At 36.2% G+C, this 17,709-nt stretch overlaps 1 protein-coding gene across 4 annotated transcripts in view; it reads right to left on the bottom strand.

Annotated features, from left to right (window-relative positions):
- Positions 1 to 17,709, bottom strand: part of LOC116529276 (protein argonaute-3) — a 126,232-nt gene that overhangs the window by 81,610 nt on the left and 26,913 nt on the right. For 2 of the 4 annotated variants that reach the window (XM_032246929.1, XM_032246930.1), the window contains 3 exons: positions 9,178 to 9,298; positions 3,530 to 3,738; positions 2,260 to 2,396 (listed from right to left, as the gene is read on the bottom strand). In XM_032246929.1, the coding sequence (XP_032102820.1) occupies positions 2,260 to 2,396; positions 3,530 to 3,738; positions 9,178 to 9,298 (467 nt within the window). Of the gene's footprint in view, positions 1 to 2,259; positions 2,397 to 3,529; positions 3,739 to 9,177; positions 9,299 to 17,709 lie in introns of those variants that run through there. The other 2 variants (XM_032246931.1, XM_032246935.1) reach the window with 2 other exon arrangements.

Raw genomic sequence — 17,709 nt, 5'->3', positions numbered from 1 at the left:
GAAATGACTGATCGATACATATGTATGTGTGCACACACCAACATACAAACAAACTCCTGCAGAGCAAAAAACAAAACAAAACAAAAACAAAACAAAAAAAACTCCACTATACCAAAGGACAAAAGACAAATAGCAACCTAGGTAAAATATCTGCAACTCATGAAAGATGAAGGGCTAATTTCCCTAATTATCACGAGGTCAACAGATCAAGATCATCCCGGCTAACATGGTGAAACCCTGTCTCTACTAAAAATACAAAAAAAATTAAGCCAGGCATGGCGGTGCGCGCCTGTAGTCCCAGCTACTTGGGAGGCTGAGGCAGGAGAACTGCTTGAAACCGGAAAATGGAAGTTACAGTGAGCCGGGATCGCACCACTGCACTCCAGCCTGGCAACAGAGTGAGACTCCATCTCAAAAGAAAGAAACACAAGTACCTTATATTTGTGAAAAGGTAGTCAAATGCAAATTTAAAAGACACAAAGAAACTATTTCTTACAAATCTGATTGATAAAAAAATCTAAGAGTTTGACAACTCTAGTGGCAAAGATATAAGGAAACTGGTACTCTCATTCATTGATGCAAAATATTTACAATCTCTATGGAGTGTAATCTAGCAATAATGACACAAATTACAAATATTAATACATTTACCCTTAACTCATCAGTCTAACCTCCAGGAATTTATCTTACAGACATATCTTAATATACATAAAATGATATGAAACAGAAAATAGCTAAAAATAACCCTAGTATACATCTAAAGAAAACTGGTTAAATCTATCCCCTTCTCAATCATATACTACACAATGGTAGGTGCAGTTCAAAAAATGCCCTAATCTTTAAGGATCCAAGGGATCCTTGGAGGAATGTCTAATTTCAGGTACTGGGCAGGAAATACAAGATGAGCAAGGAATATCCTGCTGTGCCTGAAAGCAAGAAAGCCTTCAAACACTTAAGAATTATCAATAGGACATTGTGCTTTTCCACAGAAAAATTCCACCCAATGCAAAAAGAAAAACAGAAAAATTACCATTGGTAATCCCTAGTGAAATAAACAATTTGGGTCACAAGAATCAGTGAACAGAATATTAGCAATTCAAATGTTAAGTAAGAAATTTATAATGGAGAGATCTCTGAATCTACTGATAAATCCCTGAACCTAGAGACTGATTTTTGCATGACTAAAATTGGGACCAGTAGATACTGTGTTTCCTAATATGACACAATAAAGCACTTAAGCATTCTGAACCAGAATGGAATCAAACTTCTATGCTAACTTTCATTTCCAGAAATAAAGGGGATAGAGGAACAAGGTAATAACACAAGAAAACAAAAAGACAAAATCAGATTTGAACATATTCTACAGAACAAGTGACCAAGTTTCTGTAAAACGTCGATGGCATACAAGAAAACAGGGAAGGAAATGGGACTACTAGATCGAAAAAGGCATAATAATCAAATGTGACGTGTGGATCTTGTTTGAATTCTGATTAGAACCAGCTGACTAGAAAAAGGCATATTTCAGACAATCAGGGAAATCTGATTATGGACAGGTATTAGAGGGTTCAAATAAATGCTTGTTTATAATTTCCTACATATGCTAATGACATTGCTGCTATAATAATAATAGAAAAAACACCATAGTTTTAGAGGTACACATTGAATTAGTAGGGACAAAATAAAATGCTGTGTGGGATTTGATTTAAAAACACTACCACAGAAGAAGAAATGTACTCGGATAAAGCAAAGGTAGAAAAATTCTGACAATCTGAGTAATGGCTGCCTATATGGTAGTCCATCATACTATTCTCTCTGCTTTTATATAAACTTGAAAACATTTGTAAGAAAACACCTAAAAACAAGAATGCAATTAGCACCACATTAAGATCAACAGCAGGCATAACACCTGGGGGTCACCATGACCAACAGAATTATCTTTCTTAAAATATGTATTTCATAATAAAATGTTGGCTTAGAGTTAAAAGGGCAAAAGTGAGTTATAATAGAAGATTGCTCAGATAACCAAGTCAGGGCTTTTAAATCTGTCTTCATGCTCTTGCTTCATGTTTAGCAGCATTTTAAGACATGTGCTACAGGCTTTCTAAACGAAATAAAAATACAATGTTTTTCCAGTAGATCATGATACATGTCCAAATATTACTTCAATACTCCGGTATGTATAATTACATATAAAATGTATGTATACACATCATACAGAAATCTACCACCCAATACAGAATATGGCTTTAGTTCCCTTACCATCGATATTAAGCATCATTTTCCACATGGCAGGCCGAACAGACTGATGGAATCCAAACCACACTTCCCTGCCCCCTCCCAGAGGGTGGTCATATCCTTCTGGAGCTGAGAAAAAGGAACGCCCCACAGGTGTGTATCTACAAAAATTAAAATGGCATGTTCAATCCTTTCCTTCTCATACAAGTATTTAAATCTGCAGAAAAGGAAAGACTAGAGTACAATTAATTTATCATAATGATGCATATCATTATGAATATATGAAACTAAACATGTTCCAAATTTGTGAAAGCAAAAACTACCCACTCTAAATGAAAAAAATCTGCTGAAATTCTCCTTTCTCAAAACTGTTAGTTGAAATAAGAATAAACTTTATTTAAAATAATTGGTCAAAAAAATAGGTTTTTAAAAATTAGCAGTTACAACCTTAAAAATGTTAACAAGTAAATACTTATTGATCAAAAAGATATTTCTATAAATGTCTTTGCAAGACATACTATTTTTCTTTAAAAAAATATACTGAGTCAGGTGTGTGGGCTCACACTGTAATCCCAGCACTCTGGGAGGCTAAGGTGAGAGGATCACTTGAGTCCAGGAGTTTGAAACCAGCCTGGGCAACATAGGGAGATCCCATCTCTACAAAAAATTTTTTTTTTAAATTAGCCAGGCATAGTGGTGTACACCTGTGGTCTCAGCTACTCAGATGGCTGAGGTAGGAGGATTGCTTATGCCTGGGAGGTTGTGGCTGCAGTGGGCCATGACTGTGCCACTGCACTACACCTTGGGCGACAGAGTGAGACCATGTCTCAAAAAAACTCCAACCAAACAATAAAAAATACACTGGTAGATGTGCGTGCACATACAGGCGCATACCCTACAAGTGAGGTCCTAGGATTAACAAAAAGCAATTCAACACAATTTGATAATATTGTATAAACAGTGAAACTGCTTTTAAAACAAGATAATATAACTAAAGAAATACATCTGAAAACAGATGTTAGTTAAAACTTTTGATCCTAAGAGTAAGGGTGAGGCATTTTTCTATAAAATTATTCATGAGACTAGCTGAGCTAATGATGTATAGTTACTTGCAAAAGCCAGATAATTTTCTGTAACGTACTCCTGTCAATGAATTTGTATGCGTGCTATTCCTGTTCAACATTTCAGTTGAACAATCAAAATATATGACAAATAAAGGTGAAGCAAAGGAAGGCTGCAAAATTCAATTCTTGGGAGTTTAAAATCTAAAGAGAAAAAAAGTAGAAGCACCCACTTCATGGAGGGCAGATGTCGTAGCACCACGTCAACAGCATGGACAGGGTTAGTGCTGATTGGCTTGTCTAATTCCAGTGGCTCAGGCAAGGTCCGTCCTGTCAGCACTTCATGCAGTAGGTGCCAACTCACCCGAGAGACAAATTTGATTGACACCTTAAAAGGTCGATCTTTTCCACCTTCCCCAGGTAAAGTAACGTCTAAATCTACCTGTTGATGGGAAAAGAGTTGACTGGTAAATGTTCAAAAAGATAAATACAATTATTTTAGATTTAACTTACAAAAATATCTAAGAGAAAACATGGTAAAAATAAAAAAATCAATAGACTAAAATATGCCATTTATTTTTTTGTAGAGAAAATTTAAATAACATAGTTACTCATGCCAGCATTATGTGTCATTGCAAAGTACTAGAAACTACCTAAATGCTCCAACATTTATGCAGCTATGAAAAAAGAATGAGAAAAATCTCTTGAAACTACTGTGGAATAAATTTTGAAGCTATACTGTTAAGTGAAAAAGCACGGTACAAAAGATTACAAATAGTATGACATCTTTTATGTGAGAAAGAAGGAAAATATTCACATATCTGCTTACTTCTACAAAAAGAAACATAGGAAGCATGAACCAGAAACAAAGAACTAATTACTTTCAAAGGATGGGAGGGAATGGACTGGAAAAAATAAGGACCGAACAACTCTGAGTATATGTTTTGATGTAATTTTGACATTTGGAATCATATTAAAGTTCTATGCATTAAAAAAAGAAAAAAAAAAAAAAAAAAAAGGCCAGGTGCAGTGGCTCATGGATGTAATCCCAGCACTTTTCAAGGCTGAGGCAGGCGGATCACTTGAGGTCAGGAGTTCAACCAGGTTGGCCAACACGGTGAAACCCTGTCTCTACTAAAAATACAAAAGTTAGCCAGGTGTGGTGGCGGACACCTGTAATCCCAGCTACTAGAGAGGCTGAGACACGAGAATCGCTTGAACACAGGAGGTGGAGGGTGCTGTGAGCCCAGATTGTGCTACATCGCTCTAGCCTGGGAGACAGAGTGAGACTCCATCTCAAAAACAAAACAAAACAAAACCAATTTTAGGCCGGGTATGGTGGCTCACTCCTGTAATCCCAGCACTTTGGGACACTGAGGCAGGAGGATTGCTTGAGCCAAGGAATTCTAAACCAACCCAGGCAACAGAGCAAGATCTAGTCTCTATGAAAACTTAAATTAGCCAGGTGTGATGGTGCATGCCTGTAGTCCCAGCTGCTCAGGAGGCTGAAGCAGTAGGATCGTTTGAGCCTGGGAGGTTGAGGCTAGAGTGAGCCATGAGTATGCCACTGCACTCCAGCGTGGGTTACACAGCGAGACCCTGTCTAAATAAATAAAAATGGGAAAAAATTAAATCAGAATCAAATGAACCAAAATAAATTTCAAATAAATAGCATAACCACATTGAAAGAAAGGAAAAAGGAAGGACTAATTCAAGTAACTCTTGAACATAGTATGTATACTGACAATAGTCTTAATTCCAGAGTTAGAGAAAGGGTGGATTTAGAAGAAGAGTTACATACAAAATATAGCCTTGAATACATTAGTAGGTTTGTTTTCTGTAGTGGTCTGAGCATAGTTATTCATAAACTATTTTTTTGTTGTTGTTTTTTGAGACAAAGTCTCACTCTGTCACCCAGGCTGAAGTGCAGTGGCACGATCTTGGCTCCCTGCAACCTCCACCTCCCAGGTTCAGGCAATTCTCCTGCCTCAGCCTCCTGAGTAGCTGGTATTACAGGCATGTGCCACCACACCCAGCTAATTTTTGTATTTTTAGTACAGACAAGGTCACCATGTTGGTCAGGCTGGTCTCGAACTCCTGACCTTGTGATCCACCCTCCTGGGCCTCCCAAAGTGCTCGGATTACAGGCGTGAGCCACCGCGCCCAGTCCACAAACTATTTTATATATACTGTAGGACTCAGCAAATGAGGAGGAGTGGTGATGTTTTGAGGAGCCAGGAATCTAACTAAAGAAGGAAGATACAAATATGATATGGAGTGAGGAAAAGAGAATCCCATGGGGCGTAGACTGGAATTGGAAGAATCGGGTGTGAATTTATGAGTTCATATACGTGTGTGTGTGTTTCACATATGCATGTGTGTTAGATTTACCATATAAAGTGTAATATGTTTTTATTATGTTTTATTTATCTACTTATTTATATATTTCCTATCTCTATCCATTGAAAGGGCTTAGAAGCACATATACCCCAGCAGCAATGAACACACCAATACCCAAATTTTAATTTCAAAATTGCATTTGCCAACTAAAAGAAACCAGAGCTCCTCAGAGAAATGGTTAGTTGCAGGACTGCAGCAGGGAAACATAAAATAAACCAGGAACATCTTGTGCCAGAAAGTAATGAAGTAGAGTCATGCACTGCATAATGATTTTGGGTCAGCAATGGGCCACAAACACACAGTGGTCCCATTAGATTAATGAAGCTGCCTTATACAGGTGTACCATTTTAAAAATCTTTTATAATGTATTTTTACTGTAGCTTTTCCATATTTAGATATGTTTAGATATATAAATGTTTACCATTGTCTTACAAGTGCCTACAGTATTCAGTATACCCTACATAGGTCTGTAGCAATAAAGGGGCATACTAAATGGTGTAGGTGCATAGCAAGTTATACCATTTAGGTTTGTGTACGTATACTCTATGATGTTAGCACAATGACAAAATTGCCCAAAGACACATTTCTCAGAGCATAACCCCATTGTTTTAGGTGATGCAGGACTGTATTCCTCAAAAAGTGTCATTTCAAAAGGACACAGGAGTCAGCTTACAAGAGTTCCCACTGGTCAAATCTGGGACAGTCTGGGCAGTGAAATCAATAAACAGAGTAAAAGAAAATATTCTCCCTTACAGCAGATTAATGAATATACAAAGAAGGAATGGCAGAATTAGAAAGTCACCACTTCTAGCCCATCGCAGTGGCTCACTCCTGTAATCCCAGCACTTTGGGAGGCTGAGGCGGGCAGATCACAAGGTCAGGCGGTTGAGACCATCCTGGCTAACACGGTGAAATCCCGTCTCTATTAAAAATACAAAAAATTAGCCGCCGTGGTGGTACATGCCTGTAGTCCCAGCTATTTGGAGGCTGAGGCAGGAGAATCGCTTGAATCTGGGAGGCGGAGGTTGCAGTGAGCCGAGATCGATCGTGCCACTGCACTCCAGCCTGGCGACAGAGCAACTCAGTCTCAAAAAAAAAAGAAGAAAAAGAAAATCACCACTTCTACACAGTAATAATCCTTTCAAGCAAGAATAGTCAATTGCCAAAAAATCTAATGGGCAACAGGATCCTTAAAAGTATTTCCCATTTCAAAATTTAAAACTTCTGTGTATCAAGGGCCACAATCAACAGAGTGAAAAGGTAACCTGTGAAATGTGAGAAAATAGTTGCAAATTATATATTTTATAAGAAGTTAATATCCAGAATATATATAGTTAAGCTCCAGAATACCGAAGTTAATATCCAGAATATATATAAATAACTCCTACAATGGTATTAAGTTTAGCTAAAAAAAATAAAAAAAAAAAAATAACTCCTTCAACTCACTACAATCACCACCCAAAACTCAAAACAAACAACCCAGCTAAAAAAATGGGCAAAAGACTTGACTACACATTTCTCCAAAGAAGATATGCAAACGGCCAATAAGCATACAAAATTATACTTAACATCACTAATTGTTGGGGGACATGCAAATCAAAAACCACAATGAGATACCATCTCACGCCCACTGGGATGGCTACTATTAGAAAACAAACGAACAAAAAAGCCAGAAAACAAGTTGGCATGGAAGTGAGAGTTTGGAACTCTTGTGTACTGTTGGTGGGAATGCAAAATGATGCAGCCATTTTGGAAAACAATATAGCAGATTCTCAAAAAATTAATAATCATCACATGACCCAGCAAATTTACTTCTGGGTATATATCCAAAAGAACTGAAAGCAGAGTCTCAGTACTTCTACATCTATGTTCATAGCAGGATTATCTGTAATAGCCAAAAGGTGTCCATTGATGCATGAAGGAATAAACAAAATGTGTTATATACATACAGCGGAAAATTATTCAGCCTTGAAAAGGAAGGAGATTCTAACACATGCAACAATGTGGATAAACTGTGAGGAAATTTTGGTAAGTGAAATACACCAGTCATAAAAAGACAAACACTCTCTGATTTCACTTACGTGAGGTACGTAGAACAGTCAAATTTAGAGATAGAAAGTACTATGGTGGTTGTCAGAGTTGAAGGGAGGGAGCAATGATACTGATTATTGGATATGGAGTTTCAGTTTTGTAAGATAAAGACAATTCTGGGAATGGATGGTGGTGATGATTATACAATGTAAATATGTTTAATACCATTGAGATGTACCATGAAAATGGTTAAGATGGTAAATTTTATGTTATATATGTTTTATCACAATCAGAAAAAGAATCTCTCTACAAGATACTTATTTACTACAAGGAGAAAAAGAATAGCTCAATCGGAGAAAGCTGGCAGACACCAATTTAATCAAAGTTAACATCACCAATAATGGAACAAATACATACTGCGTGCTTCCTGATATGACAAATTGATAAGGAAAGAACGCTTATATAATATTCCTGCCAATAATGCATAAACAGAATGTAATCAAGGGGAAGCATCATACAAACCCAGACTGAAGGACATTCTACAAAGTAACTGGCCTATAATCTTCAACTGTTATTGTCATGAAAAAAAAAAAAAAAAAAAAAAAAAAAGCTGGGGAAAGAAAGACATGGTATCTATATCATGATCCTGGACTGGATTCTGTAACAGAGGGGAAAAGAAATGCTAAAGGGCATCATTAGAACAATTGATAAAACTGGAATTTGTATTGTTGATTAAAGTATCATATCAATGATAAATTTAATGAACTTGATAACCGTACAAGGGGTTTTAATCATTGTTCTTAGGAATATATAGTAAAGTATTAAATACTAGCCTAGCACGGTGGCTCATACCTGTAATCCCAGAACTTTGGGAGGCCAAGCTGGGCAGATCATTTGAGGTCAGGGGTTTGAGACCAGTCTGGCCAACATGGCAAAACCCTGTCTCTACTACAAATACAAAAAAAAAAAAAAAAAAAAGCCAGGAATGGTATTGTGTGCTTGTAATTTCAGCTAATCAGGAGGCTAAGGCACAAGAATCACCTGAACCTGGGAGGCGGAGGTTGCAGTGAGCCAAGATCACACCACTGCACTCCAGCTAGGTGACAAAGTGGGATCCTGTCTTAAATAAATAAATAAATAAGGGGCATGGTGTATGCAACCTACTTGTGAATGGTTCACGAAAAAATAAGCATGTATGTACAAGAGAGAAAGAAAAAAAAAACAAATGTGGAAACATTCAGAACCTCAATGAATCTAAGTAAAGGGTATATGAGAATTTTCTGTATGATTCCTGCAACTCTGCTGTAAGTTTGAAATTATTTCAAAATAAAAAGTTAAAAACAATCAGTGATAAATACATATATATGGATTATAATAAAAATGGTAATAAATGTGTGTAAAAGAAGACACTTAAAAATATACCTTTCTAATACAGGAATGCATATCTTACCCCTGTAGTTGCCACAGGAAGTGGGTTGGCGGTGTAAAGACTTCTTTTTCCATCATAAACTGGTCTACGGTCTCCAAATATAGTTACTTTAAAATGCTGAACCATTGAGTCAACCACCTCCCTAAAGAAGGAAAACAATAAATTCACATAATCCTCTGCAAGATGAAATATAAAAATATTAACTGAAGTAATTTCTGGCACTGTTTAAAGCTGTCAAAATTCTTAAAGACATTCATATATGATAAAGATTTTGCTTTTAGAACCACGGCTTAAGATACCAAAAAGATTGATTATTGGCCAAAGGTGGCATGCAGTTCACAAGACAGAGAAGAATGAAGTGAGCAAATTACTCAATCATTCCAAGACACATTTGACCTGCAAAATATTCTTAGAAACTGATTCAAAATCTCTTTCGCCATCTCTAAACACTCCCTAACACAGTCACCTCTTTCTCAAAGAGTAGATACTCTTTCCTCTGTACCAACAAAGCACCTAGTACATATCTCTATTAGAACACTGTCTATTATAATGATTATATATTTTAATTCTTCTGTGAGTCTCTTGAGAGCAGCAAACATAACTGTATTCCTTTCTCCTCCCATCCTTACAGAACCTAGCCAGTAAGGATATTATAAAACCTCCATTTTTATCCAGCAAACATTTGATCCAATGTAACTGACATAGAAAGATATTCCAGACTTATACATTTAAAAATTACATACTATACAGGGAATACCAGATTTTCACAAATCAGTATTTATTTTTTGTACGCACATTTGTAAAAGCAGAGAAAAGACGTCTGAAAGGATATATTCCAAATAGTGATTACCTCTGGAGAAGGAAGTGACAGGGTCACAGAGTCACTTTTATTTATAAAATCTAAATATGTTACAATGAGAATATATTCACATAGTATTGGTATAATCTAAAACTAATTTAAAAGATTCAAGTCTACCTCAGTCAAGTCGGGCAGGAACCCAGCATTTTCTGGAATAACAGAAAAATCAAGATGACTTGATACCCAAAGCAATTTTCTACTTGGCACAAAGTTTCTTTTTTTTTTTTTTCCCCTCCTTTTTCAATTTTGTTTTACTGAAACTACTGAAAACAATATCAAGTGTCTTCTAGAGTAAATTTTACAACAAAATTTTGATTCACCTATTCATTTTTGAGTTCAGAATAAATTTTGATGATTTTCTGCCATTTTATACTAAATCTGATTTCTATTTTTTTTTGAGACAGTCTTGCTCTGTTACCCAGGATGGAGTGCAGAGGTGTGATCTTGGCTCACTGCAACCTCCACCTCCCAGGTCCAAGCAATTCTCCTGCCTCAGGCGCTGAGGAGCTGGGCTTACAGGTGTGCACCACCATGCCCAGCTGCTTTTTGTATTTTTAGTACAGATGGGGTTTCACCATGTTGACCAGGCTGGTCTCAAACTCCTGGCCTGGTGATCTGCCTGCCTTGGCCTCCTAAAGCGCTGGGATTACAGCCGTGAGCCACTGCATCCAACCTAAATCTGGTTTCTTAGGTGAAATTTTACAGATCTAATTCTTTGGGATGTTTTAACCATTTTGTCATTTTTGTTTTTACTCAACAGTAAACTGATATAATTTCAAACTTACTAATTCTGGGCAACCCAGTCACATCACTCTAAGGATCTAAATGGAGGAGATTGAAATAGTAGGGCCAAAACATCTTAGGAATAAAAAATATCCTGCTTTAACATAAACAAATTTACAAGAAAAAACCAACCTCATTAAGAAGTGGGCAAAGGACATGAACAGACACTTTTCAAAAGAAGATGTACATGCAGCCAACAAGCACATGAAAAAAATGCTCTACATTACTGATCATTAGAGAAATACAAATCAAAACCACAATGAGATACCATGTCACATCAGTCAGAATGGCTACTATTAAAAAGTCAAAAAATAGGCCAGGTGTGGTGGCTCACGCCTATAATCCCAGCATTTTGGGAGGCTGAGGTGGGTAGATCACCTGAGGTCAGGAGTTCAAGACCAGCCTGGTCAACATGATGAAACCCCATTTCTACTAAATAAACAAAAATTTGCTGGGCATGGTGGCAGGCACCTGTAATCTCAGCTATTCAGGAGTCTGAGGCAGGAGAATTGCTTGAACCTAGGAGGGGGAGGTTGCAGTGAGCCAAGATCGCCCCACTGCCCTCCAGCATGGATGACAGAGCAAAACTCCATCTCAAAAAAAAAAAAAAGTCAAAAAATAACAAGACATTGGCAAGGTGGCAGAGAAAATGGAATGTTTATACACTGTTGTGAGAGTGTAAATTAGTTCAACCATGTAGAAAGCAGTGTGGCAATTCCTCAAAGACCTAAAAACAGAACTACCATTTAACCTAGCAATCCCATTACTGCATATATATCCAAAGGAATATAAATTGTTCTGTCATAAAGACACATGCATGCATATGTTCACTGCAGCACTACTCACAATAGCAAAGACACAGAATTAACCTAAATGCCCATCAATGGTACACTGGATAAAGAAAATGTGGTACATATACACCATGGAATACTATGTAGCCATAAAAAAGAACAAGAGCATGTCCTCTGCAGAACATGTATGGAGCTACAGGCTGTTATCCTTAGCAAGCTAATGCAGGAATAGAAACCCAAATACTGTATGTTCTCACTTAGTAAGTGGGAGCTAAATGATGAGAACACATGGATACAGAGTGGAAAACTATAGACACTGGGGTCTACCATAGGGTAGAGGGTGGGAGGAGGGAGAGTATCAGGAAAAATAATTAATGGATATTAGGCTTAATGCCTGGGTGACAAAATAAGTAGTACAATGAACCCCTATGACACAAGTTTACCTATATAACAAACCTGTACATGTAACTCTGAACTTAAAATAAAAATTAAAAAATATATATACGTTTATATATAAATGTATACTTATATATCAATGTATACTTATATATATACTTATATATATATATATATATATATATCCACATACACCACGTTTCGCTACAGTTTTAGCAAAAATATAGAAACATACATGTGTATATATATATATCCTGGATACACACACACACACACACACACACACACACACACACACACGTATAGTATATCCTCAATAAATGTTCTAACAGTGAAAAATCTACCTCAATGAAATGCTGGAACTTCCAATGGACTTCATCTAGAACTGAATTCAACACATCTCATCAGAGTTAAATGTGGTTATCTTCTGTTTGTTACTCCTGTTTAATTGATAGTATCTCTATCTTCCTAGTTACCCAGATTCAAAACTTGGTTTATCTCTTTACTCAGCTGGTTACTGACTCCATGTCTTTGCAGTATTTCTTATACCAATCCTTTGTTTTCCATTCCCAATTACCACATTCCTAAAGAAAAACCTCATGTCATTGTACCTGGATTATTTTAAGTTTCTTTTTTATGTTCTTACGTGTTTTTTTTTTTTTTTTTAACTCCAACCCAATTTACATTCACTGCTAAATAAGTTCCCAAGCCCCACTTTTATTCCTTGGGTACAATAAATTTAATCATACTCCTCAGTTCATAATATGTTATCATCATCTGTATAATACCGCCCTTCTAACTGGTTGACTCATAACTTTCCATCTCCATTTCCTATCCCCATTCCCCTTCCCAAGAAGTTATTCTTCTAATTTGTTTGACTAACATTTTTCTGTTTATATATATTCCTACCTTTACACTCTGTGTTAGATTTTTTAAAACCTATTCATGTTGCTGTGGTATATTTTTAAAAGATTTATCTGTTAAAAAAAATGGTTGTATGCAATTTCAGTGACTTGGTTCACTGTTTCTGATTGATGCAAAGCACTCTACATGTTTTCTATCCACTCCCCCAGCACTGCAGATTCACATCTTTAATTGCCAGACACCAAAAACAATGCTGAAATGGTATCACCGTACATGTCCCTTTATGAACCTGTGTGAGAATTAATCTCTACTTATAGACCCAGAAACAGACTGTTAGATCAAAGTGAATTTTATCAGGTAAATGATGAACTGCCAAATTGCTCTCAAGAATGGCTACACTAATCTGCACTCCTTGAGACTCCTATTTCCCTACGTCCAGCCAATATGTGGCATTACCCAGCTTTGCTTTCTAACTTTTGTCAGCCTAATTGGTATAAACTAAAAGCACTTTTTAATTTAGATTTCTCTTATTACTAATGAATTTGAGAACATTATCAAATTAAATTTCACCTTATGACTTCAAGCTTTTGAGGTATTAATACTTTTCTAATACTAAGTCACAAAGATAAATTATGTTTTATTAATTTTATAGTTTTGTCTACATTATTTTGGTTCTTCTTTTAAAACAGCTAGGACCCAATTTTATTTATCTCCATCTAGTGAATAGGTTTCCTCTTATCACCTACTAAACAGCTTATACTTAACTAATCAACTTGTAATGGCTTTTTTTTTTTTTTTAATTTTATTGCATTTTAGGTTTTGGGGTACATGTGAAGAACATGCAAGACTGTTGCACAGGCACACATGTGGCAGTGTGATCTGCTGCCTTCCTCCCCATCACCCACATCTAGCACTTCTCCCCAAGCTCTCTCTCCCCAACTCCCCTCCCCCCACTGTCCCTCCCCTGTTTCCCCCCAACAAACCCCAGTGTGTAGTGCTCCCCTCCCTGTGTCCATGTGTTCTCATTGTTCAACACCCGCCTATGAGTGAGAACATGCAGTGTTTGATTTTCAGCTCTTGTGTCAGTTTGCTGAGAATGATGGTTTCCAGGTTCATCCATGTCCCTACAATGTACTGGCATTTTTATCTCATTTACTTCTCATATATAAATCAATCAGAGTTCTCTATACTGTCCCAGTGGTCTGTTTGACTGTTCTTGTGCCAGTACCATATGTTTCCACTATTACCAGAGTGTTTATTAAGGGGCAGGGTAAGTTCCTCTACTTTTTCTAAGTATACTTGAACACTGGAATAACTTTCCACCTTAGAAAACTATCAATACCATATGAAAAGGAAACATATCTAGTACCCTACATATAGTAAGTAATCAGTAAATATCTGTTACTTAAGAAACCTCCAACAACACATACTTGGAAGACATGACTAGCATGTTAAAAACATAAAATTAGTGTGTTAAAAAGTTACTAACAACTACAACAATGAACAAAATGAAGAAGAAACATAAGAACGGCAACTGTAATAGCTAAATACGTATGTCTGAACAGTTCAACGGTAACAAGAACAAATTAGAGGATCTCAATTTACCCACTATTGCTGTGGGAAAAGGCTCTAAATGACTACCAGCCCCAGATGGGCTAATAGTATGATATGGCTTCCTCGAAAATAAAAAACAGAAGTTGCATATGTTTAAGTACTTAAGGTTGCACATATTTAGATAACCCACTTAATAAGGCAGGTAACTATCCCACCACATATTACCATAGATCATTTCACATTTTGGAGTACTCTGTTCAATTTGTGAAAAATATAACACCCTACCCCTAAAAATTCAAATATAACAAGAAGAAGGCAATCCTAATAGAAACTCACGTAATGTGAGTAAAAATAAATCAAATCAAGGACTTTTGGTCTGGAATAAGAAAGACTCAAAAAAATTAAAGAATATGTCTTTGGCTATTTTGATAGATTGTCATGTGAAAAACTGAGTAGAAAGTCCATTGTATGTGGGAAGAAAGAAGTAGGAAAAATAGTTGGAACATAAGACAGAGTCAGATTTTGAAACAAAACTTCCACAATTTTCTAACCACCAGAGTTATTCAAAAGTGGATTACACTACCTTATAAAGTACCTGAGTTCATCTTTGCTAGAACTGTTCAAAGAGCAGGTATATGACCAATTCTCAGGGAAGATATAAATTTAAGATTAAAGTGAAAAATCCGTGATACCCTCTTACAGTAAAATTTAATTTAAAAAATACCAAAAAATAAAACATTGTAAATTTTCTCACAGTAAATTGTATCATGGCATTAGATATTACTCTTATGAATAATTACACTTACATTTGACAATTCAGTTCAGAGCCTTAAGGAAATAGTAGTAGAATTCTATAGTACACTGGTCAATTTTTCCACTCAACAGTCATAACTGACAAAACCTATGCTACAAAAAGAATCATCTTTCATGAGGACCAAGAGTTATTATTATGTTTCTTAACTGCACACTAATATGATGTAATTAATTCACATATTTAGAATTTTTTTTTTAAGAGACAGGGTCTCACCAGCTCAGGCTGGTCTCGAACTCTTGGGCTCAAGCAATCCTCCTATCTCAGCCTCCCACAGTGCTGACATTACAGATGTGAGCCACTGTGCCTGGCCAAATTCATGTATTTAGAATTTTAGCAAAAAAAAAAAATTTTTTTTTGAGACCAGGTCTTGCTTTTGTTGCCCAGGCTCGAATAATGCAATCATAGCTCCCTGTAACCCAGAACTCCCAAGCTCAAGTGATCCTCCTGCCTCTCAGCCTTCTGAGTAGCTGGGAATATGGGTATCCAGCAGATTTTAGTATGCAAGCTAACAAAATGACAAATCTAGGGACAGCAAATTCTCATTTCTTATCTCAAAGGTTATTATGGAAAAGGGTAGTTTATTAGAATCTTTAACAGGTAGGCATGTGGAACTAGAGAAAAAAACTCTTTATAATAGTAATTTATCTGGCTTCCTAAGCCATCTAGTTAGCTATAGTAGCAAAGGTGCTACTGTATTATGCTGAAAGTTGGAATTGGAAAACTATCAACCAAACCTTTAAAATATATGATATCCTAAGTACTGAAATAAACAGGCATGAGTTTTTAGTCCCATTCTGTCACTAAATTGTTAAGAAAGTTATTTAACCTCTCCAACTTTAGTTTCTTTATCAATAAAAATGAGATAATAGTCTTAGGAATCAAATGGGATATTAGTGAAAGTAATTTGGAGATTAAAGCAAGTACGTATTTTTATATTTAAATTTAAGCATAATTATCTCACAAATATACTTCAAGAATTATACTGAAGTCTTCCAAATAACAAAAGGATACACTACAATGCTTTAGCATCAAATATAGTATATTAACACAAAAAAGGAATAATGCTGGTAATTAACATAAACTGATAACTGAGTTTCCTCTATATTTTATAACACCAGTCTTTTATCAACAGGGTTAGGAGTGGAATCTTTTGTTCAAATATAGTACTTTTGGCAAAATATTTAAATGCATATTGTTAAACCAGTTCTTAGTTTACTATAAGCAAACCTACACTAATAAAAATACATAAAATATTTTAACTTCTAAAACAGTGCTTGGGAAATAAAATCTGAATAAACACAGATAAGAAAGTCTAACCAATCTTTAGTGGCTTCCTTTCTTGCATAATTACACTGTGATGCATTTTTTAGAACCTCAGCTAGAATTTAAGAATCCTTAAGAATAACTGGCAATTATTCAAAAAATGAAATCTACCTGAGTACATTAGATCTTTTAAAGGGGTACAGCCTATCCTACCACTCTTATCTCAATTACTGTTTCCTACATTCTGATACCAACTCTTTTGACTCCATCATGCTTTGGTGCACAGACTACAAGGTAAAATTCAATAGTAATTTCATTAACTTCTGAAATTTACAGAACTGTATGAGTAAGTTCCTGATTCATACAGCAGAAAAATGGTAGGAGAGTGAAACTTTAATGTAAAGAAGAGGAGAGCAAATTATTTTCCTGTGAGCTATATACTATAAGCTCATAGAGATCTACCTTCATCTCACTTTATTAGGTACCTCTTAATTCTCTGCTCCCAAAAGGCAGAATGAAAAATACTATTCTAGTCTACAGAAGACAACATGAAAGAATAGTTTCCACAAAAGTCCATTCACATTATCTACGACTACAGTATAGACAGAAAGAAGATTGCTAAGGTATAACAAGATGCCAAAATCATCCAGAGGTTTATAAAACACAACTAAAACAGCTGGCAGTTTCTCTTTATGTCTTTCTAATCTCGAACTTACCTTTATAACTGTGGTTACTAGCAGAGAAGGTAGGCAATAAATACTTTTGCAACAAGATAAAATGTAAGGTGTGCAAATAGAGAAGAAAAGGATTATATTTTAGATCTTTTTTCTTTCTTTTTTTTTTTTTTCGAGACAAGGTCTGGCTCTGATGTCCAGGCTGGAGTACAGTGGTGCAATCTTGGCTCACTGCAACCTCTGCCTCCTGGGCTCAGGCCAACCTCCTGTCTCAACCTCCTGAGTAGCTGGGACTACAGGAGTGTGCCACCATGCCCAGCTAATTTTTGTATTTCTTGCAGAGATGGGGTTTCATCATGTTGCCCAGGCTGGTTTTGAACTTCTGAGTTCAAGTGATCTGCCCACCTTGGCCTCCCAAAGTGCTGGGTAGATCAGATTTTTAATACTTTTTTTGTTGTTGTTTTTTAAGATACAGATTGTGCTCTGTCACCCAGAGGATGGAGTGCAGTGGTGCAATCATGGCTCACTGCAGCCTCCAACTCCTGGAGTGAGCAC

Source organism: Sapajus apella, unplaced genomic scaffold (genome assembly GCF_009761245.1).
Source record: "Sapajus apella isolate SASKATOON/1434 unplaced genomic scaffold, GSC_monkey_1.0 scaffold62, whole genome shotgun sequence".
Classification (NCBI taxonomy): Eukaryota; Metazoa; Chordata; class Mammalia; order Primates; family Cebidae; genus Sapajus; species Sapajus apella.
The sequence above is the reverse complement of the archived record's forward strand: the minus strand, read 5'-3'. Positions and strand labels throughout refer to the sequence as shown.